A 24,323-nucleotide genomic window follows, 5' to 3' on the forward strand; every position below is an offset into this window, starting at 1 on the left:
TCGCGCTCCATGCCCCGCGCATGCGTGCTCGTTAATAAAGCAATCGTTGCTACACTCATTTCTGAGTTGACGACCAGAGATGTATGTGCTGTCACAATTGATGTTTCTGTTGGTGACCTCAACAGGAAATACGTCTATTGTTCGGTATATTTACCACATGATGAACCATCCCCAACGGATGACTTCAAACGAGTTGTCGTACACTGCGTAACAAAAGGCCTTCCGCTGATTGTGGGCAGTGATGCCAATGCTCATCACATCATCTGAGGCAGCTCGGATATCAATTTGAGAGGCTCCAGTCTGATGGAATACTTAAGTAGTACAGAACTTGGATTACTTAACATAGGCAATCGCCCAACCTTCATGGTTTCTAATAGAGAAGAAGTGTTAGACATAACACTCTGCTCGAATAGAATCAGTCACGAGTTGACGAATTGGCATGTATCAGATGAGGAATCATTATCTGATCATCGCTACATCTTCTTTGAACATTCAAATGTAACTGCGCAGACTTTGAGTTTTAGGAATCCCCGGTCAACAAACTGGGAACTCTATATTGAATTGGTTGCGACCAAATTTCATGGATATTCTCCATCCATTGAAAATCCAAGTGATCTGGATGATGCCGTTGATACTACAACATCCTACATTATGGAAGCTTTTGAAGAAGCATGTCCTCTGCGGTCTGTAAAGACTACAAGAGGGACCCCATGGTGGAATTCCGATCTGACTAGACTCAGGAAACAATGTAGAAGGAGTTGGAACAGACGCCGTTCAGCTGGATCAGAGTCGTTCAAGTCGGCTCGCAAGGCTTACAAGAAGGCTCTTCGTTCTGCTGAACGATCCGGCTGGAAAAACCTGTGTACAAATGTTTCCAGTTTGAGTGAAGTCAGTCGGTTGAACAAAATTCTTGCAAAGTCTAAGGATTTCCAAGTGAACGAAATTCGCTTACCTAATGGTGACTTTACTTCTTCCGATGAAGAAGTTTTAGAATGTTTATTCAATACACACTTCCCCGGATGTGTGGACATAGCATCTACGGATGAACCAAATGTCTTTTCATGTAGTTACGAGTCTCTGGCCTTGGCTCGCAGTATCGTAACTACTGAATCGATTCAATGGGCACTTAATAGTTTTGCTCCTTTCAAATCTACAGGAGCGGATGGGATTTATCCTGTTCTGCTCCAAAAGGGATTTGAGTCTATCAAACATGTTTTGAAAAAGCTACTTGTAAGCAGTTTTGCTACCGGGTACATTCCCAAATCCTGGCGTGATATTACTGTAAAGTTTATCCCAAAAGGAGGACGTGCGTCGTATGAGGAAGTGAAGAGTTTTAGACCAATCAGTCTGACCTCTTTTCTTCTGAAATGTCTGGAACGCATTATCGATCATCACATCCGTGATGTTTATTTGGCAAACATGCCTCTTCATGTGAATCAACATGCTTACCAATCTGGAAAGTCCACTGTGACTCTTCTACACAAAGTTGTATACGATATCGAGAAAGCATTCGCTCAGAAGCAATCGTGCTTGGGTGTTTTCTTGGATATTGAGGGTGCCTTTGATAACGTGTCTTTCGATGCCATATTGGATGCCGCACGAAACCATGGGCTACCTACAATGATTACCAATTGGATTCATCAAATGCTCAAAAACCGACATCTCTTCTCGACATTGCGTCAAGCAGCGATTCGAAAATTGAGTGTTTGCGGATGCCCCCAAGGGGGAGTCTTGTCACCACTTTTGTGGAATCTCGTAGCAGATACGCTATTGAGGCAACTCAATAATTGCGGTTTTCCAACTTATGGATTTGCCGACGACTATCTAGCTCTGATAGTTAGTATGTGCATAAGCACCCTATTCGACCTGATGCAAAGTGCTCTTCAGGTAGTCGAGAGTTGGTGTCGCCAATATGGCCTTTCGGTTAACCCGAATAAAACATCTATTGTTCTTTTTACGGAAAGACGAAACCGCGATGGAATTCGACCTTTACGTCTTTTTGGCACTGAGATTAATGTGACTGATCAAGTAAAGTATGTCGGAGTCATTCTAGATTCCAAACTTTTATGGACAGCTCACATTGATTTCAGAGTCAAAAAAGCTTGTATGGCCTTCGGTCAATGCCGGCGAACCTTTGGTAAAACTTGGGGCCTCAAACCCAAATATATCAAATGGATTTACACAACAGTTGTTCGACCAATATTGGTATATGGATGTCTTGTGTGGTGGCAAAAGGTCGAAGTGAGAACAATCCAATCAAAATTGGGCCATCTCCAAAGGATGTGCTTGATGGCGATGTCTGGTGCGTTCTCTACAACTCCCACAGCAGCGCTCGAGGCCCTTTTCGACGTTGCGCCACTACACATATACCTTAAACAAGAAGCACTTTCTTGCTCTTACCGTTTATGGGTACTGGATCTACTGGAGAAAAATCCAGTGAATCGTAGATCTACACACACTTCGTTGTTTCCACTTTTGGTGAATTGGGACAAAATTGTCCTTGCTCCAAGTGATCTCACAATTGCTTGTCACTTTCCTTACAGGACATTTACCACACAATTCCCTTCACGGGAAGAGTGGACGTCTGGCTATTTGGAAAGAAGTATATCAAACAATATAGTATGTTACACTGATGGCTCCCTTCTTGAAGGTAGAGCTGGTGCAGGAGTATATTCTCGTGAGCTAAGGCTGAATCAGTTTTACTCACTTGGTAGAAACTGCACCGTTTTTCAGGCGGAAATATTTGCTCTTATGTGTGGAGTGCAATCAGCACTTCAACAGCGCGTAATGGGTAAAGTCATATACTTCTGTTCAGATAGTCAGGCTGCTATAAAAGCTCTCGCTTCGGCCAACTCAAGGTCGAAGCTTGTTATCGCATGTCGAACTCAAATTGAGGAACTGAATTCAGTCAACTCTGTAAACCTTGTATGGGTACCTGGCCATTCTTCCATCGCTGGAAATGAATTGGCTGATGAGCTAGCTCGCGATGGAGCATCGCATGACTTCATTGGCCCTGAGCCGGCTATTCCAATTTCGAAGTGCTGGGTGAAGCTTCAGATAAACTCTTGGGCGGCAACTCAGCACAAGCAATATTGGAATAGTTTGGAGTCGTGTCGTCAAACAAAATTGTACATTACTGAGCCATCTCCAAAGGTGGCGAAGTATTTAACAAATCTGTCAAAGCAGAATTGCAGTCTCTTGGTCAGAGCGTTGACAGGCCACTGCCGACTCAACTATCACATGGCAAATATTCAGCGTGCTGACTCATTTGTGTGTGATAGTTGTGACTCCGATTATGGAACTTCGTATCACCTGATATGTAACTGTCCAGTTTTTGCGCAAATGCGATTCCAATTACTTGGTAAACACTTATTAAGTGAAACTGAATACAGAAGCCTGAATCTTCAGGACATCCTGTTATTCTTAACCCGCTGTGGTAATGAGCTATAGGCTCTCTTTACGCTCATGCATTTTGCAGTGCCCTTTTTAGGGCGCTGTTCGAACCCATTGTGGTATGGAGCTACATGCTCTCATTTCGCTTATGCGATCTTCCCTCTTCAAGGGACCCCACTCCTATTTCCTCCCATCTTTCCCTTCCCTTTCCTCTCCCATCGGGTAGATGATGAAATAGGCTCAAATATGGCGATGGCACAAATCTCCCAACTGGTGGGGAACGTGCCTTTGGAGCCGGCCTTCTGATACCTGATACCTAGTATCTTGAGAAAGTCCTTTTCGATGATTGCCAGATTTAGATTTTTTCTCATATTGAGTACAAATCCAAGCAATAATTTCACTTTTGATCTCTTGAATAGATTTATCATCACTTGAGAGACTATTCAAGACGGCCTCGTACAAATGTTCCGTTTTATCGTCATAAGTTAAAAAATGTGCGTCTTCTATTCAAGACGATTGAGAAGTAGTGCACAGATCATAAAGCGCGGCAGTCTCCGCGATTTGGAAGGAAACCTCGATTCCATTAATTTAGTTCATGGTCTCCTGACTAAATCCACCAAATTCGGAAATACTGATCATGATTGGCGGCACAATTTGCTTTCTTTTTTTACTTTTTCGCTTAACCCGCTGTTCCTCTGCTTTTGCCACTTTGTTTGTACCACTCCTTGTTAAGTCAAGTATAAGATACTAACAATCATTTCTTGGTGGAAATTTTTACATCTCTCACTGTTTGGCACGCTTCATCAAATTACTCATTTTGTCTTCGACTAGTGCCAATCACGTCCTACACCTTTGTGGTCACAGATTCGTAGATATGAACCCACGAGCTGTAGACATCTCACTCCCCGTATCTACAGTTTACATTATTATAAACGATGACCTAATGATACCCACCATTCTATGTAGAACCCGTGGATGTCCTTTTTACGGTTTTTCGTCTACGGATAGTAGCGCGGCTGTTTGTAGATTTTGTGGGTTTCGATTAAGTCGAAATTGTAACCTACCTAATTTTTTGTTGTGTTATCTGAGGTTCACCCGTAGACTGAGGTTGACCAATGGTTTAACCTGTAGGTACTTCTCACATCGCTACCACAACAGAGTAATATAATGATAAACGTAATCTGAGTCAATACTCGACGCATATGTAGACACTCATTGATTTGGATCCGTTATCATACTATTCACAACTGATAGACGGAAAGTACTGCATTCGCACATGTTAAGTGCTGATTATTCGCTTCAACAATACCAGCGAACGAACAAGTGGCGGTATGAGTTTTCATTCTGGAACACAAATGAAACTCGCAGCATATACAATACTGGAATGAGCACTTGACGATCTCCCGACGTCTAGATTAATTGGCAGTTGAATAACACTTCTCGAAGACCCCACTCGGGAGAGGAAACCCCATCAGTTGATTGGTGACTCGTGTGGACAGTTGTCATCCATTTTGGATCGGGAGTGCTGTTAGTGGATGGAATTTTCTTGGGCGTTGAAGGATTGGCTCGGACCATGTGTTAGATAAAAGTTTCGCTGAAGCTGTTTATCTCAATTTTACTATTGATTTAAGTTGTGCGGTGACTTGGTGAGGATTAAGTGGCGTCAGGATGACCGATAAAAGCAAAACGGTAAGAGATAATGGCTGAAAGTGACTAGAATAGGCGTTTATTCCAAGTGTTCTGAACACATTGGACACGGGTTATCAGAGGGAGGCATTGTGGCATGGATTTAATGATTTTGCGAATCCCAAAAAGACGCTGAAGTTGCTACAACTATAGCCATTGGTGGTTTTTAAAATACTGGTTGTTTTGAGAATGGAGAGGTTGGAATGAGATACTATCTTTTACGGTTACATATTTCGTCGGTGGTAACTGTAATTGAAAACGGTTTGTTTAGATGAAATTATGTTGTATGCTTCAATTTTCCTGTCTCTCAAATAAAAATATATCCAAATAACCGTATCGGTGAATATGCAGCTGTTCAGTCATACCATGCTAAGAGTGGCCGGTTCGAATCCAGCTCCAGTCGAGGTCCTCCGTGAGTTATACTTTTTTCGACCAATAAAGACCGGTCTTACAGACCCTTTCTTGCCTCACGATAAAAATATGTTAAAATGGTCAAATGACAAAAAAAACTCGCAGTTAATAAAAGAGAACGTTCTCATAGATAACTTAACTGAGAAGTGGGACTTGTTCTAGCAGATAAGTCACGTCAGAAGAAAAAAATATGTGCTGACGTACTGATACAGATTCTTTTGTGAAAATCAGTTTTTGGATTGGTTGGAGATAATTTGAAAAAAAAGGTTTGCATTGGATGAAAATAAATTAAAAGAAAGTTTAAATTTTGCCACCTTCAAACGAACTATATATTCGCTGATAAACGAATTTCCGCGTTTTATGCGTATGTGAGTGAAATGGACTTACTTCAGTTGAATACAATTCGGAGCCACTCCTCAAATTTTCGAAAGCATTCGATTATGCCATAAATTAATTTTATCAATGTATTCCACGTTGATAATGAATAATAAGATCAAATTCAGTAATACAGGCCATTGAGTGACAACTCGAGTGACAGAGCCGAGTTGAGCGAACTTACGGTCGATTGTGATTCCAGTCGAGTTATTTTTGATCATCTCGACTTACTAAAAGGGCCTTATCTTTGCTTACTTTGATCGACAGTGACTTCAGATGAGTCACATGAATCTGCTCGTTTTATAAAATAGACCGCTAAATTTGACGTTACATTTGTACCGATTTCCTTCACATTTCTTATTAATCGAATAAGACGACGTTTTGCCAAACATTCCTGTTTTTTTCTTCTCGATGTTTTGTCCCTTCGAGGTTTTGTCCTTTCGATATTTTGGCATTCGACGTGTTGTCACCCAACCACAGACTTATTTAACAATTAAAAAAAAAAACAATGTGGGCAAGCAATGTCATGTATTGAGCAGTTCCCCTAAAAAATCATAAAGATCGGTTGAGTTATCTCCAAGAAAACTGAAAATTACAAAATGATGTGTTTTGAGGTTTTCGAGATCTATATACGACCAGAGCGGAACCGAATAGCTACATAAATGTTCGTTACTCAAAAACGGTTCCACCATTATGCTTCATTTTTCACAACAGACTCTCATCAAACTAATGGTTTGGAAAACGAGTTACCGAACATGAGAAAAAAAATCTGTAGCCTGAGATATGACCGACAATGACAATGAATCTTAAAGAGAAGAGTTTTTTTTTGAGAAGTTGTGAGAAAATGTAGCAAAACAATCTTGACACAAAAGGCTATGACGATTTAAATATTTTTGTGTGGTACAAAAATGATGCTGCTAACCCATTTCGCTCCAAATCGTATTCCGAGATGCCAACATACTCTCAGATTTCAATGAGATTTTTTGGACATTCAGATTTTGTTTAAGCAAGCCACTCCGCATACTTAATGTTTTTCAAAATTTATATATTATAATATGAAAAATGTTTATTTTCTCTCACGTGTTATTACATTCTTCTTAATTAATAGACAACACAATAATATCTTTTTTTTTGTATTCTAAGAGAGTGCTGTCAACTCCGAAGGTATTGTGGCAAGATATGCGCAATGAGCCCTTTTTATATTGAATTCTCGATAATATAAAGTAAACTCATAAGACGAAATTGTCTCGTCTATTGATCTTCATTGAATTCTGCGATGATTGTAACTTTCACTTCAAACAAAACTTAACATCGTTTGGAAATGACACGCTAAAAAATAATTTATGCTCAGTAAAAGTGTTTGTTAGAAAAACTTTGGTTCCTTAAAAGTGCTCATCTTGCGCTGTACGGACGGTTGGTAGTTTACATAATTACCTATGTTAAGAAAAAGCTTCATCTTAATAAAAAATGGGCCAAATTCAATTTCTTATTTAACTTTAAATTTTGAAAATCTTTTCTGCAGTGTTGGCCACAAATGATACATTTTTATGTGGAATTCTCGATAATTTAATGTGAATTGAGTTGACTAAATTGACTCGCTTATTGAGCTTCATTTACTTCTAAGATGATTGTAACTTTCGCTTGTTCAGTTTTGTTTGAAATTGAAACGCTAAAAATGTTTCATTTAAGACAAGCTATCCATAAAAGTGTCTATCTCGCAATGTATTAATGTTGGTAGTAAACATAATTACCTACCTATTTTGAAACAAAATTTGAATGAATTAAAAAATGGCCATTTATTTTAAATCGACTTTAGGCTTTGAAAATCATTTTTTCAGTGTAGGTCACAAATGACAGTTTTTCCAGTATTTTTTTTTTTTTCAAAAATTTACACGATCAACTACAAGTTATCCATACAATTAAACATTTTTTGTAGGAGTTGACATTTTTCTATTACATTATTCTGAAAACAATCGGGTAGAAAAGTTTGGCCCTTTTTCAAATGATAGTCCAGAGAAATTTTGGAAAAATTAAGTACGCATAGTGTTCTACTTAATCGTAGACCTTGATCCTTGACACCTTGACATCCAAAAAGTTTCATCGAAATCTGAGAAAAAAAAACATCTGTTCGAGTTGGTGTGAAATGCGTCTGCTAGTAGAGGGGTTAAATAAATAGGGTCGTTCCGCCATAAGAACTGAAGAATAGTTAGACATGATGAGTTGCAGGGCTGAAAGAGTCTACACACAGAAATAAAAATAGTTACAGAGTTACTGAATTTTATGCATTTATGACTATTTTCTAGCTGTCTGTCTTTCATTCCGTTTTTAATTCTTACACTAACTGTCATTTTGCCTGGGTTGAAGCTTAGCTTTGCTTCGACCCAGGCGAATCGACAATTAGGAATAAAATTCATTGCAGAATGAAAGAGAGACAGGTAAAAAATTGTCATAAATTTCTAAAATTTAGTAATTCTGCGACTACCTGTATTTCTGAGTGTACAGAAGTATGGGGATGTAGGCTAAACACGATGATTTGTTTAGACTATGGCGTTAATGAAAATAAGACATGAGTCTTTTAACCTTTTTTGATGGTCCATAGAAAACTGAGTTTCTAGCACCAGTGTGTTCAATTCAAATATCTCATTGAAATAGTCTATAATCCATTGTTAGATCTTTGAAGAAAAAATAACGCATTATTTACTGCCCATAAACGCAAAATTGTCCCATGTGAATAGGAAATCCAGCAAACATGGGACTGACATGCGTTTATGGGCAGTTTAGTTTCTTGATATTGAAGGATCCATCGAATCGGGGAGGCGTCAAGTTATAGAACATATAATCTGTGTAACTGTGACTTAAGTTACGGATAGTTCGTTATTCTTTTCTCTCTGATATCACGTCCCAACTGGTACAATGTCTGACTCTCAGCTTAGTGTTCGTATGAGCATTTTTGCAGCTCTCAGTTATGATTTTTTTTTTGCCGGTTGACCATATTGTATGTGTATGTCGTGTGACAAGCAAAAGATTTTAGGAAATCGAAAATTCCAAATCGGAAAAGCCTATTCGAATAAAACCTTCGGGATTCGAGCCTACGATCATCAGCTTGATCTTGCTTAGTAGCTACGCGTTTATCGCTTCGGATACCTGGGAAATGTTGTAGGAAACTCAAATTCTCATAACTCACGAATGAAATTTTTCATGCGTTAGTTGTCAATCACGCAACTCATGATTACTTGTTAGTCTGATAGAATTAGAGAAATTTATTACTGAATCATTTTTGACGGCTTGAGTTGAGTGATTTTGCACGAAAAACTCAAGGATGAGATTTTCAATGCAAACAGATCTCTAATGAGTATGCTCCCGTGGTAGAGCTCATTAATTGAGGTTTGAGTTTGAGTCTGTCAACACTGTATCTGGGTCTTTTCGTTGTAGCCTTAGAAACATGCATACAAACCACTGGCATCCACGTCATTCTTGCCATTTAGCTAGAATGGTTTCATTTTCCATAGAGTATAATATTGAATATGTTAAAATGCATTTGCTTAGACAAAAAAAAAACAAACGTTTAGCTTAAGGATGAGTAACTCAATTGCAAAATTTATTATGTATGTTTGTTATCAGATTTGAACAATTGAAATTCCATTCCCCAAATTATAAACACAAATATGATTGATTGATTTGATCTGATTGGACAAGCATATGTCAAGAAGCCGACTGATATCTATTCCTCACCGTAGTGCATCATATGAACTGGCAAAGCAAAAAAAAAAGGGACGGTACTCCTATCTGTACTTATCCCAAGGAGAAAACTAATCATCATGAACCTTGCCAAAAGCCCAAATCAATTACTAGGTCGTTATCATTTGAACAACACCAATCAGATGGGCTGTATGACTGGTAAACTCCCAACAATAGCTGAGCCTGATAGATAGATTGCGACATAATATACGACGAGTCCATCGATCATATGCCCAAATGGTGGTGAGATGTTGACAGATGATAACTGCATGAGGCACAAAGGAAGCATCTCCTACGCAGTCCCGCTACGACTAAACGACCAGCAGGGGAGGCAATATTTGTGCTGTGATTGTTGCTTAGCCCATTTTCAATGATCAATATTGCCGTTATCAGATAGGCAGCCGAGTCCATTGTCTTATCGATGGTTTCCACAGGCAGAATGCATTAATGGTAAGCCGCGTGCCGTAGCAACGCTATACGACTTCCACTAGACCGTTTTTCAATGTGTTAACCTGAGCAGAGTATGTATAAAAAGCATGTTTCTGCGGTATTCCACGTTAAGCTGCAATCGATAATTGTCTATCCACTTCAAATAGATAAGATTTAATCGTAAACTGCTTAAGCCTATTGCTTGACAACGTGGAATGTGCGGAAGCCCTACTCGTACTGCCTCTTGATGTATCGCCCAAATCATTCCTGAGTACTTATGCCCATCTGAAATTCAATGATACGTTGCTCGCTATCATTGTCGGTTATAGAGGTATTTTTGAAGTTTTTAAAACAATTAATCTTTATTGACCTTGATGTAGATAGATATTTTTAGTTAAATTTTGTTGGGGAATATGTCTGGAAGAAATGGATTTATAATTCTGGTTATAAAGAATTTGGTCGACAAACTTTGCCCTGAGTTTCAAGTATTTATTTGACGCATGGTGCTCTGAGAGACGTGAGCATAGTTGTATCATAATATTAGATGTGAATGCTTCCACAAGTTCGTCATATGATGGAAGCATTACACGAGCATTACACGACTGACTAGCATGTAACGCTTATAGATACACTAAAAGTTTACCAGACTGAACAAAAAATAGAACCCTAATTACTTAACACAATGTATCTAGTACGACACTAACGTCAGGATCACGAAACGCAAAACAGTTAGGCTAGGGTAAAAAACTGCTTGCAACTATTTTTGTCTAAGATTATCGCTAGTTTTATTCACCATTTGCTCCAATTTTTCAATATTAGATATTCTAAGTAAGTAATTATTACTATACCAAGTAGGGATCTTCAGGATCGTCTTCAAAATTTTATTTTGAATCCTCTGTAGAGCTTCTTTTTATGATATTACGACAGCTATTCCGCATATTGGTACAGCATACAACATGACCGATCTGAACATTTGTTTGAAGATCAGAAGCTTGTTGACCATGCTGAAGGTCGTGGGTTCGAATCCCACTGGTCGAGGATCTTTCCGTAAAGGAAATTTTCTCGATTCCCAGGGCATAGAGTATCATCGTACCTGCTACACGATATACACATGCAAAAATGGTCAATCGACAAAGCAAGCGCTTTGTCCCAGTTGGGACGTAACGCCAGAAAGAAGAAGAAGAAGCTTGTTCTTAAGACAAAGTTTCGATTTTCTGTTGACATGTGGATACAGAACTTTTTTATGTTTGTTACATTTGGCTTGAATACCCTCAATGTGATTTTTGAAAGTGAAATTTTAAACTAGCATGAGTCCTAGATATCCCAATTTTTTTTACAATAAAAAAAATATCCAAACTTTTTTGCAATTTACTACAGATGAAACACAGGGTTCATCTTTTGACGGAGAGGCTTGTGTCATCCACAAACAAAGATTTTTTTTAAATTGAGGTAACTCAGATAAGTTGGATGTTATAATTTGCATAATATTGGTCCCAGAATGCTGCCTTGAGGAGCACCATCAGCTCTTACAGAAAGTCTATCAGACTTGGAGTGTAACATTGCTTGTCAAAGTTACTATTTTTGCGTGAAATTAAAGATATGAAAGGCCTATGCTGAGCAAACCTATGCTCATCTAGCTGTGAATAACACAATAATTTAGTCAACATTGTATATAATACGGGTGCAACGAACTGTGAAAGCTTGTTATCGCTCTGTGGGAGGATGCTGCTTGAATGTCAGTCATAGTGCTTGTAAAGTTTATGCTTGATTCCGTTGGCATTGAATCTACATGAGGAATAAACCAGCGATGCTGTTTTCCGAATCAACAATAACAGTTGAATACGTTAATTACGAAATGATTTGATTGTTTTGTTCGAATCAATTAACACATTTTCGCGCTGTTCATCCGATGGTGCTATTAATAGAAGCCAACTATGTGAAGCGTCCAAATGGATTGCAATATTTTGGAAACTGTCTTTCGGATGATTGGATCGTACATAGTTGTGTTTCCCGACCAGATCGAGAAACCTAAAAATAGGTCAGTGTTACGAACTGTTCTATACTACATAAGCAACCACAACCCAGCTGTGCTCTGTTTCGAGAGAGTTACCCGAGGGTAATGGGATTGCGTGCCAAAGGTGGTCACGAAAGATGTCGTTTAGACGACAGACTCAGTGGCTACAGCAGCATCTTACTGGGCGACGACGTTCGTAGAGCGTTATAGAGGTTGTTGTTCGACGCTTGGTTGGGAATTGCACTGCCAATGTGACGGATGTGCACAGTGTGGGGCGGTATGAATGTGATTCTTCATATGATTCAACTTCATTTCTGAGTTTTGGGTTTAGTCATTCACAAAAGCGCTGACTAGCTGCTAGAGTGGTTGCAAAAGCCAACTGTTTCCTGATAAGGAATATTATGATCAACATTCAGGATTCACTGATATTATATTTCAGCGATCAATCAATTAGGTTGTTTTGTGACGAAGAAGATTTTTTCGTAGCTTCATTGAAAAATCTCATTTGTCTAAGCGTAACACAATTTACTATGATTTCTAACATTTTCCATTAAGTTCTCCAATAAATCTTCTAGAAATTCCCCAAACCATTCTTACAGTGGATTATCCTCTTCTAGGACTTAACTTGTGATTCCTGCTGTTATTTCTCAAGAGTTTTATACGTGGAATTTCACAAATTATATGTTTTGATCACTTAGGTATTCCAGTTCTTGATCCTTCACAATTATTTCCAGTCAGTGAATCAAATTGTCATCAAAACAGACGAAAAGCAAACAACAGAGCAAGCTCGCTCACAACCGTTTGTCCCAACTGTTGCGGAGAAGGATACATTCAAAAGCAAAATTGTCATGACAATCACAGTAGGCAACATTGTTGCAAACTTTTCAATTTGCGATTAATCAGTTATTTTAATCATAAATCCAAATTTGTTTTATGGATGCTGTTTGATAATGTGTCAATGTTTACCAACACGTAGAAAGTTCTCGAAAATTGCATTGCGAAGCCCAGAAAATCGCTGCGCACGTGGTGATCGATCTTTGTCATATTCTGTTAAAGTGGTGATAAACTGATGTTGCGGAAAAAAATTGTTGCAACAAGAATAGACGATGACAATTTCTTTGTTGCTACGCGTTGGGTGACAATTGATTCACTGTTTCCAGTACTTTTTCATGAATTGGCAGCATATTGATCGCTCTAAGCTCTTCAGCGTTTGTCGTTCCAGATACTTTTGGAATGAGTACAACAACTGACGTTTCCATGCATTCGGACATTGACCGGTTTCAAGAGATACATTGATTACATCTAGTAAATATTCAACTGTAACTTCAAATGAGTCTTTTAGCATTTGCAGATTTACGTTGTCCATTCCTGATAAATTACTTATTCTGTTTATTGCGTTCCTTAAAGTTTCCTTTGAAATATGGCGGAATACACTCCGCAATATTTTAAAAACTACAGTAACTATTTTAGAAACGACAGCAATATTTTTTTCAAGCAATTTGGATTTTCAATCACTAAATGTATCATGAACGTCTTCTACTACTGCTTCAACTTTTCTTCTACTGTTATTTATCACTTGAACACTATCTTTAAAATATAAATGCTATTTGTCTCAATTGTTCAATTAAAACTGACACAAGAAGCCGGTTTATCACAATTCCCACAATGCTTTTAATGTTTTCCAGAGTTGTTGACTATTATGTCTGCTTTGTGTTATTCTTTTATTTACGTGTACTCTGGCTTTTCATTTCTGAAAGTATGTGAATAGGATAAATGTTCCAATAGTGGAGTTGCTAAGCGCAATTCGCCTATTGTTAAATTGTTATTGTTCAACAATTGGCGAATTATCCTATATCACTTTTTACGAGAGCCACTTTTTATGCTTTTTATCACAAGTTTATTTATGCTTTTCTTTAAAATAGTTTCCTAAACAAAAATCTAACAATCTAGCGCTATTATTTTGAAATTTTTCTCTCCAAATTGTTAATATAGTCAGCATTTAATAGTCAATAAATCATCAACAGGCTTGGAGTTATCATATAAATCAATTCTTAATGTTTCACGATCCGATGTTTTGCTTTCATCTTCAACAGAACTCCTAATCTATCATTGTTTCCGATAATCTGGTGTGTCTTGTTGCTTCATGCACTTTTCGACTTGTATTGAAATATTGTGTAAAATTGTCCCATTGTCATTTGGATTCCGCCAATTGATATTAAATACTACTACATTTAAATTCATTTGATCTTCCAAGAGCTTTCTTAGGTTTATTTTGTCAGAAAAATCTTCAAATGCTTCTACAGATTCAACTAGAAATTTCGTTTGATATTACTCCAAAATTATCTTGAGCAATTTTTTTCTGTAATCTCTTGCTTTCATAATTTTTCTCATGCTTGTGCTAGGAACTTCAAATAACCATTGTATTTTTATAGTTGTTCGGTGGGATTTTTTTCTAGAGATTCCCCTCGAATTTCATTCAAAGTTCTTTTATTGATTTCACCATGGATTATTCAAGATTTTTTTCAAAAAATACTCCTGAGAACACTGTAGATTTTTAAGGGATTTTTTTTCAGGTATTTCTCTAGGAATCATTTTATAAATGTTTCCTGATATTTCAATATCAATATAAATTTCAAATGTTGATTCAGTCCAATGAACAATATCTGGAAGAGTTATTTAAGTTTTTTTTCGCAAACTCCTGTGGGAAGAATCGAAGATTTTTAAGAACATTCCGAGAGCAGCATATGTGATACATATTCAAAAATTTTGGCAACATGTTTTGTGCAATTACTGGTGGAACTCGAGTAGTCACTCGCATGGGAATCTCAGAAGTAAACTTAAGTGAAATATATTTATAATTTGACTGAGGATATTAGAATCCTGATTCTTGGAAAACTTCTGCTGAAGCTTCTAAAAAAGTTGTTCACGAAATTAACACGGACTTTTAAAACATTTGAAGGAATTGATTTATACATCACCCGGAAATTATTGATGACTTCTTTTTTGGTATTTTTTGTGAAATGCTTGTAAATTATTAAGGTAAACCTCCAAGGGAATCTCAGTGGCGTCTTGAATAGTTTTCAGACGACCTTTTTTTGTATCGTGTTGGAATTTCTCAAGGACGTTTCCATTTTTGTGATGAAAGTTCTGGGAAGTTTCTTGCATCATAATTAGGGAACACTCATCTCTAAGAATTACAAATGGAATAACTGAGTTAGAATTCTATGAAATCTGTCACCAGAAATATCTGTTTTTATTTTCTTCAGGAAATTCTGTATTCTCCAAGGATTTGGCACCAGAATTTCATCCCAGAAATTTGATAAAAACTTCTAACGACAATTTCATGAAACTTCTCATGACAATTACCGAAATGCAGTGCTATAAACATTCGACATTTTTCGTGACATTTGTTTAGCTTTCATGGTCAGCAGTCAAATGATTTCTCTGCACTCAACCGCTATCGTCACTTCACAGCACGAGCGATAGAATGAACATCTAAAAGCAAAAAAACTGTCGAATGACACGATGACATTTTCATAAATCATGAATTTTGCATAGATTTCAGAAATGTCCGATCTTAATCAACAATAATAGTTTAATCTTGCTTGTTATGTCGAACGTAACACACTTACAGCGAAAGCAGCTTTTATTACAAAAATGATAGAAATAAACAAAACCCTACCGTTTTCTGGGAATGCCATTGTGATCAGCAGCATAAAATTGAAATTTTTCTTCCGTACGTTCGTTTGATCGCTCGTGTTGTGAATGCTGGTAGCAAAGGCTATCGAATGCCAATAAAAACGTGTCGACTACCGTGATAGTTAACAACACTGCCGAAATGTGATGTTGTAAGGAAATATTGAAAAACATTCTTAAAAAATATCTCAGAAATTTCCTAATACATAAATTTATCTTAATTAATAAATTTATTCATGAATTCTAGTAGAAATTTCATTTTCGCAATTATTGTGCTCAACATACCGCAGTAGACTCCTTTATAATTTAAATAAGAAATAGTTTAATTGTTATCATTTTGACGTAATCAGAGTCGGCATTTAATAAAAATGAATAAAACTGGAATTTAGAAGTGTTTGTTCGCAAAGGTGTTGTAATTAAACATAAAAAATACTTGATTGTATGTGTAAATATAAATATCCTTGAAATTTGCAAGGAAATAGTGGGTTCAAGTCTCGCCGGATGTATATTATTTAAGCATAATGTTACGATATTGAATACTCCTAAGATTATAAATACAATTTTTGTCACTTAATATTCAATATCATAAAACAATTCTGGAGGAAAATGAGCCTTGCCTCTTCCCACCCGTTCGTGCGCCAATGGGCGCAATGACATTTCGGAATCACATAGTGGCAGCTCACTCGAAGTTGAATTTGTTGATGGTGAATCAAAAGATACTTTCCTTTTAGCTTCATGCGCGTCTGGGCATCAAGAAGTTTCGAAAACTTGGATTCTGCTTTAAATTTTAACGTAGATTGAGAAAATGTAAAAAACTGGCGTATTCAGTCAACAATACAATTATAGTTGAAGTTTTAAATCCAATAATATTAAAATTATCGAAACTATATCATTTAATGTTCTCAAAAATTTGAAAAATATCATAATTTGGAACGTGATATAACTTTCTTAAGGTGATATTCGTTTTTATTTATATCTTTATTAACGAGATATTTAGCCCTGGGCTAGTTCATCTCGGGACCAACGGCTTTACTTCCCTGCCGAAGGAATTTGTCACTGAAATTTTTACTGACTATCTTGGGTATGGGATTCGATTCGATCCCATGTCCTTGGTGTGAGAGGCGTGTGTTCTAACCACTACACCAGGACCTCCCCGGTGATATCAATTGATTTTATAGTTTAAAGTTGCAATCCAAACCTGCCTGTGTATCTGAGATATTAAGTAGAACATATTTAAGGCTAAGTAGACCGTCATTCGTTTTGGCAACAATGATTACTTTTCAGCTTGCATTTCAAAGTGATAAAACTCAGTCTTGATAGTTTATGTTGACTTGAAAAAGTATCACTGTACGCGCTAACATGCATAAAGTATGCTGATATTTGGCATAAAGTATTCTGTGTCAGTGCAAAACCAACTGATTTTCTTTGATTCGAAATCGTAAGATGAATTAGCAACAATCATCAACGACGCGTACAAATATCAATGACGGCCTACTTCGCCTTAATACTTACTAGTTGTGCCGGCATACTTCGTACTGCCCAGTAGACTTTGGAGTAGACCATAGAAGATTCGGCAAAATACCAAATTTGGGTTCTCAGTTTTCTCAACTGTCTCGGTGGGTTTTTTGCAATTATTATTCCACAAAAACACGTCGCAGCCCTTGAGGAACGTAACAGACAAGTAATGACTTAAACCAGTTAGCCTGTTCTCGAGCCTTTTCGTGACATACAATTACCATTCCATTTTTATTTATATAGATTCTAATAGTTCAACAAAAACATAATTATGCCCAGGGAGTCGAGAAAATTTACAACCCGAAACGATCCTCGACCAGTGGGATTCAAACCCACGACGCTTAGCTTGGTCTTGCTCAATAGCTGCGCGTTAACCGATATGGCTATCTGGGCCCCATGTATGTTAATAGTTATATAATTCTCATAAAAAAATATCTCTTTTTCTGATATGATTGTTGTTAACTCGCTCAAAATAAAATCAAATCAAGTTTTAGTCACATAAGAACACAATAACAAAATCAGTGTTTCAATTTTCTGTTCAGATATTAAAAAAAATATATTGACCCATTTTTGAGCATATTTCCGACACATACTGTAGGTTTTGCCGTTATTGCGAGTGGTCAAGACAAAATAACGTACGCTTGATTAAGGATGATGTTCACCAATTAAAAAATCTACTTCTTTGATTAAACCTAATTGAGTTGTTCAATCGACCACCACATGGAATAGTAGCGAAAGCATTTTAGATAACTGTTCCTCCCATCCCACGTGCGGTTTAATTTCGTTATAAAAACACGCTGGAATATAAGGTTCTAAGTGAACTCGAAAATGGGTTTGCTACAAACGTGTCAACCTGTGAGTAGGTGTAGGGTTATTTTCCAATTACCATATTATTCAGCGCTAGAAGAAAGCACCATATTAGAACTCCCCAGCAACCGCTGCAGTTTCAGACGAGGCAGCAAAGGCATCTTATGAAATTGTCTCATTTTTTACGGAGCTATAACTTGTTGACATACAAATTCATTAGAGTTGATTAAATCAATTTGTTTGCCCGGCTTTGTAGCACCGTTTGTTCTCCTCGTCTTTCAGTCGTCGGCTGCAACAGAATATGCGAGTGGCTGTTGTTTTCGGTAATGCGATATTTCTGGTCAACATATTGTTCAATGTCACTAAAATGGGCTGACACTTGACAACAGGGTCTATGGCTATCCTACTGGTAGGTAGCCGAGCTGCTCTTGCGCAACATACAAGTTGCCTAAGCGGAAAGGGTCATCTAAGAATTTACGGTTTCTTAATTTCTACCAAATCGACTCTTTTTACGTTTCAGAACTAGAACTAAAACTGTTAGGAATTTGAGAATTTTTAAAATTATTGATTTTTAAACGATTTATTTAAACAGACATACATGTTGGCTAAGCAGAAAGGGTTATCTTTGATGATGTCTAATATTCTACCAAATCGACTTTTTACTTTCCAAAACTAAATCAAAATATGCCAGCCGAATCTAGTACACGACACTGAAGACGGCCTTACAGTTGAGGTCTAAATACGCGTATCTGTCAAAGGATACCAACTCTAGTGGAATTAAATGGTATAGTACTAAATTCTGTTTTTCATTTACATTCAAAATATGGTAATAGTTTAAGAATTTAGATAACCTTTTTGTTTGTAAAACGATATATCTAAACAGATTTAGACATAATGAACGAAATGTCTACTGCTAAAATACCTACATCTCCAGATTACATAATATAAAGTACTAATACTATTTCTATACATTTCTGTTTTGTTTCAGACTGATAGTGATATAGCATGCGAGGAAGCGTCCAGGTTAACGGCCGATCTACAGGACGAGGCGTCACCTGAGGATGACGATGGAATGTGTGAATACCATGATATGCCGCCACCACCGGATGGCGGGTAAGTGATAATTTTATACCTTGGCTAGTAATTGGATAGATTTAGGATTTCTGGGTTTGCTGTGATACTTTGATAGTGGCTGGCAACGTTATATCGGTGCTGTAATGAATCATTAGCTATGATGAGTGTGTTGAGCCAGTGTTTGCCAAAGATGTTTGTACAACTATCTACGGTTTCTCTAATGGTTAATCTTTGGATAAATTAATGAAATGATCTCCGGAAGAATCTCTATTGAAATAGCTGTAAAAGTTAATAGAGTGATTCTTAAATGTACACGTACTTGCATCCAAATTTCATGACTATATAATGTGTTTTGTTTTCGAGATGTTTTAAACATCTCTAAAAATAATTGGATTATTTTTTTTATTTGGCTGCTAATGATAATTCCTTTGAGAGCAGCATCATTTTTTACCACACAAAGTTACTTAAATAGCCATATTTGTTTTTCGTTTATCGATATATTTTTTCCATTTTTCCACAACTTTTCAAAAAACTCTTCTATTTTAAAAATCTGTATCAGTTTTGAACATTGGTCATTCTTTTCTTTTTTCTGGCGTACGTCCCAACTGGGACATAGCCTGCTTCTCAGATTAGTGTTCTTTGATCACTTCCACAGTTATTAACTGAGAGCTTTCTTTGCCGATTGACCATTTTAGCATGTGTTTATCGTGTGGTAGGTACGAAGATACTCTATGCCCTGGGAATCGAGAATATTTCCTTTACGAAAAGATCCTCGACCAGCGAGATTCGAACCCACGACCCTCAACATGGTCATGCTGAATAGCTGCGCGTTTAACGCTATGGCTGTCTGGGCCCCTTTGGTCATCTGGATAAGAAAATATTCCGAATCTCCTTTGAGGGACCGACGCCTAGCCATAACCCACGTTGATATCTCAGGCTAAAGAATTTTCCTCATGTTTAATTATTCATTTTTCAGAACATTAGTTTGATGTGAGTCTATTGTGAATAATGAACATTTATGTACTTTGTGTCGCTCTGGCCGTATAAAGATCTTGAAAACATCATAAAACATCATTTCTTAATTTTCAGTTTTTTTTTTTAGATAATTCAGCCGATTTTTATGATTTTTTGAGAGAAACGCCTTAATATATGAATATTTATCCCATATATTATTTTGATACATTGACTTAAAACAAGATGACGCGCCCAAAGGAGTCTTATATGGGAAAAATCAGCCCCAAGGAATTTCGGAATATCTTCAAAACCAAGTAACCAATGATTAATATCGATAAAGATTCCAGAAATGGAAGTATTGAAAACCAAAATAGTTATCGTGACTCAAATATTTTTTTGACGTAGAAAGTGAAGCTAGGGGTGTTGATCATCCATAACTTACTAAATTCATGGCCTCTGAAGTCGAATATAAATATCAAGCTCCTTCAACTCATTTTGAGTTCCTTTGATATTAAGGGGGCAGGATCCGTCATTGATTTCGGAATTTTCAAAAGCAGTTTTTTCGTTCAAAATCAAGAAAATTTACAGGAATATGTGTTCAGTGTATTATATTCTCCAATCGAAACACAGTGAACACATTTTCATCTAAAAATATTTAGTTTTGAACAGAAAAACTGCTTTTGAAGTTTCGATGACGACGATGATTACGATGACGGGGCGTTGATCGTTAAAATACAATGAACTTGAGAATACCTCTAGGACAGGTATCTTCCTAAGGCGCCTTTCATTAAAAAAAATCGCTCTGATATAGAGAAAGGGATAGTGTAACGATTTTTCATACAAAAGTTTGACAGGCTCCATACAAAAATGTGGCAATTTCGGAGAGTTCAAAATTGCTAAATTTCGGGTAACGTTATTCATAAACGACCCTTAAGAAAATTCAGCATTCTTCAAAATAATTCGGTTACTTCGCTGAATCGAACATCGTTATCAGTATTTTGTGAACGATATCATTTTCGGTGAATTTAATTTTTCCTTGATTATATTATTTGTGGAGCCTAGATTCGGTAAGGCAGCGTCCATTAATTACGTAACGCTAAAATTGGAAATCTTTGACCACCTCCCCCCCCCTTCGTAACGCTTTTTGTATGAAAAATTTCAAATTTTTGTATGAGTCGTAACGCTAGAGCCTACTCCCCCCTCCCCCTAGAGCATTACGTAATTTGTGGATGCCGCCTAAGATCAATCACAATCATGAAAATCATTGCTTTAAAAGATGTAAAATTTAAAAGAAAAAATAAGTTTTTGCAAAAATCTAAGTTTATATAGCTTTTAAAAATATATTCTTTAAAAAAATGTTTATTTCCACATTTTACGAAGAGAACTCTGCTGATCAATGTTGAAGTTAATCGATGTTTTTACGGTACTAATTCTTGGAAGAATTCTATGTAGAATCGAGATGCGTGAACAAGCATTGTGTAGAAAGAGTAATTACTCAACTTTAAACGATATTGTACTTGATATCGAATCTTTATTTTTTTCCATTGGAACCTAATTTATTCGTATCCAAAAGATGTAAATATTTTGTGCTATGTCAATCAGTTTCAAGTATCTTCTTGTTTTGTTACATCCATCTCGTCATTTGCCGAAATCTGCTATGTCTATGCAGAATTTGCAAACATTTAGGGTCGATGTACCAATAGCCGCATAGCTAAGAACAAAAATTCGTATAAAATCGAAAAATAATGCTAGCGTCACTATTTTTACATCAGCTGATAGCTTTTTATCTTGGTTTTGTGGGAAAAATATAAAACCTACGAAAACTCAAATGTTTGTATTTATTATCGTGTGTGCCACTATAGGAATACATGTGCCTATAGTAGTACTATTTCTAATTTCTGTTCCTATAGTAGCACTAGCATCACGACGTCGGCAAAATACTTATCAAAACCGTATTTTCACAAAACTTTTATATTTTTCCTACAAAGTGTGGATCTTAAGCTTTCGTTTGATGTAAAAAAGTTATTAATTCATCAATTATTTCGTATAATAAAAAATAGTTTCTCTCAGTAGTGCTACTATAGGAACAATAGGTTTACTATAGGCGCAAAGGAGCTCAAATTTTAGGCAAAAATATTTTTTTCGATCATTTTTTGAGCAAAATCAAGATGTAAATCAATGATACTTAGATAAATAGGTCCTGACCTTCATGTAAAAAAATGTTTTAAAAAGATTTATAGCAAAACGGCCGTGAAAAGTCACTAGTGCGACTATAGGGGACTGTCCACTAAGGGAACGCCGACCCTATTGACATCATATTCAAAACTTTGCAATTCATCTTGCGCCACTGTTTCAACTTGCCCCGGTGTACCTTATAGATATTTCCTACCCTAGATGAGCGGCCTCTCAAAACGAATTCCATTCAGAATAGTTTGGAGAACAAAAAACGAAGAGAAGCGTCTAATTATTATATTTGAATTTTCAACTTGACATCACATCACATAAGATCACAAAAAAAGTTTCACCAAACGAAATCGCATGTTTATCCTCAGACCACACGTTTTTACCCCGTGAAACATCTAAAAAAGTTCCATTAAAACTGGTATATCGAAGTCAAAAATTAGCACAGCCGATAAAGAAAAATGCCGCACAATCAACGTGCAAACGATCAGCCTGTGGACGCAAATTTTCACAGAAATGTGCTAAGAAATTATTCGAATTACCGATTCCTGGCGCAGCTCAGATGGCGTTTGCCAAATGTTCTGTAACTGATTAGCTAGCGTTAGCTAATTAATCACAATTAAGAAAATATTCCATTACAAATTGAATTATACATTTTGGGTTGTGGTAGATCAAAATCAACGCAAAAGATGAGCAATGCTGGAATATAAGGAAGAAAGACATCCAAATAGATAAGTTGAATTTAATTTCCATTTTATGTATGAACTAAGACTTCCCACTGCCCGTAACCCTTTACGTAAATAATGGACGGCCGCTTAAAAGCACCTATCGAAAACAATTATGTTCTGGGCTTTCTAGAGGGTTATGTCATCATGTGAAAATCGTTGTTTAGAACTCAAAGTTGTTTCTTTACTATACGGGAATTTAGAAATTACAATATAAATAAATGGATAGAAACACAAACACAAAAAAGGTTGTAAACCAGAAATAGCTTTAAAAAAATTCTACTGTATTTTATAGAAATTAAAAAGTGTGATCAATGTCTGTGTTTTTGAAAGTTATCGATTTTAAGAGCTCTTTTGGAGCGTGTGCTTCGGTAAAGAGTATAGAATTGACCTCTCATGATTCAAAACGTAGTTAAAAAGCCTATTCTGCGTCAAATCTATTAGGATAGATTTACTAATCAACTAAAATTGTTTTCTTTTGAATTAGGATCCAATTAGAATTGTTTTCATAATAACTCTAATTATAGTTCGCTTCATTATAAATACATTTTGAATCAATATTTGAAACACGAGGCATTTATGCTTTACACTGCCTTTGTTTGCAAGACCGACGTAAGTGCCATTGACAATTGCAGCATTTTCAGTGCTTTATTTAGCGAATACTATTATTTTATATTGACAGGGGGTTTGATCCTACACTAGATACCTGCGTAGAAATAATCTCAAAGTATTCGTTATTGTTTGTTCGTTCAAATAACAAAAGTATGCTGAAAACTTCGATGAAGCTAACGTCGCCCTTGCAAACATGGACAGTACCGATGTATTCTATATTTTAAATGATTTAAAATTATCATTTCCATGTTTTATCAACAGGTTTTCCGCATAGGATTCAGTGCTGGCAATTCTGAATGAATCCAAGAAGAAAACCCTAGATAAACTCCAATTAATAAACCGATGCATTTTATTAAGATCCTCCTAAAACAGTCCTTAGGAAAGAGATCCGATGAGAAATTCATGGAGTGAATCTTAGCAGAATCTCAAAACAATTATCAGAAGTACCTACACATTAATTTGAGCTCGGCAATTGCCAGCATCGCCGTGTACTTGGCAAAAAAAGTTTGTTAGCTGATTATCAGCAACAAATTTCCCAAATCTCGGCAATCAATTTTTTATCATGCTTGCTAAGATCTCATGGGAAAAGATGTTTGCTGTGCGATTGGTATTGCTAATCTCGGAGGAATGCTTTGAAAATGCTATAAATCGGCAAATACAATTAAGCGTGTACTGATTTTTAATAATATTTCAATTTCGGACAAGTTTTGGTA

The 24,323-nt window shown here is 36.6% G+C and overlaps 1 protein-coding gene across 13 annotated transcripts in view; it reads left to right on the plus strand.

The window, feature by feature from the left end:
- Positions 1–24,323, plus strand: part of LOC5577356 (monocarboxylate transporter 14) — a 137,953-nt gene that overhangs the window by 84,981 nt on the left and 28,649 nt on the right. For 11 of the 13 annotated variants that reach the window (XM_021850302.1, XM_021850301.1, XM_021850303.1 and 8 more), the window contains one exon: positions 19,053–19,177. In XM_021850302.1, coding sequence (XP_021705994.1) covers positions 19,053–19,177 — 125 coding nt within the window. Of the gene's footprint in view, positions 1–4,802; positions 5,083–18,829; positions 18,849–19,052; positions 19,178–24,323 lie in introns of those variants that run through there. The other 2 variants (XM_021850310.1, XM_021850312.1) reach the window with 2 other exon arrangements.

The sequence above is a fragment of the Aedes aegypti genome, chromosome 3, assembly GCF_002204515.2.
Source record: "Aedes aegypti strain LVP_AGWG chromosome 3, AaegL5.0 Primary Assembly, whole genome shotgun sequence".
Classification (NCBI taxonomy): domain Eukaryota; kingdom Metazoa; phylum Arthropoda; class Insecta; order Diptera; family Culicidae; genus Aedes; species Aedes aegypti.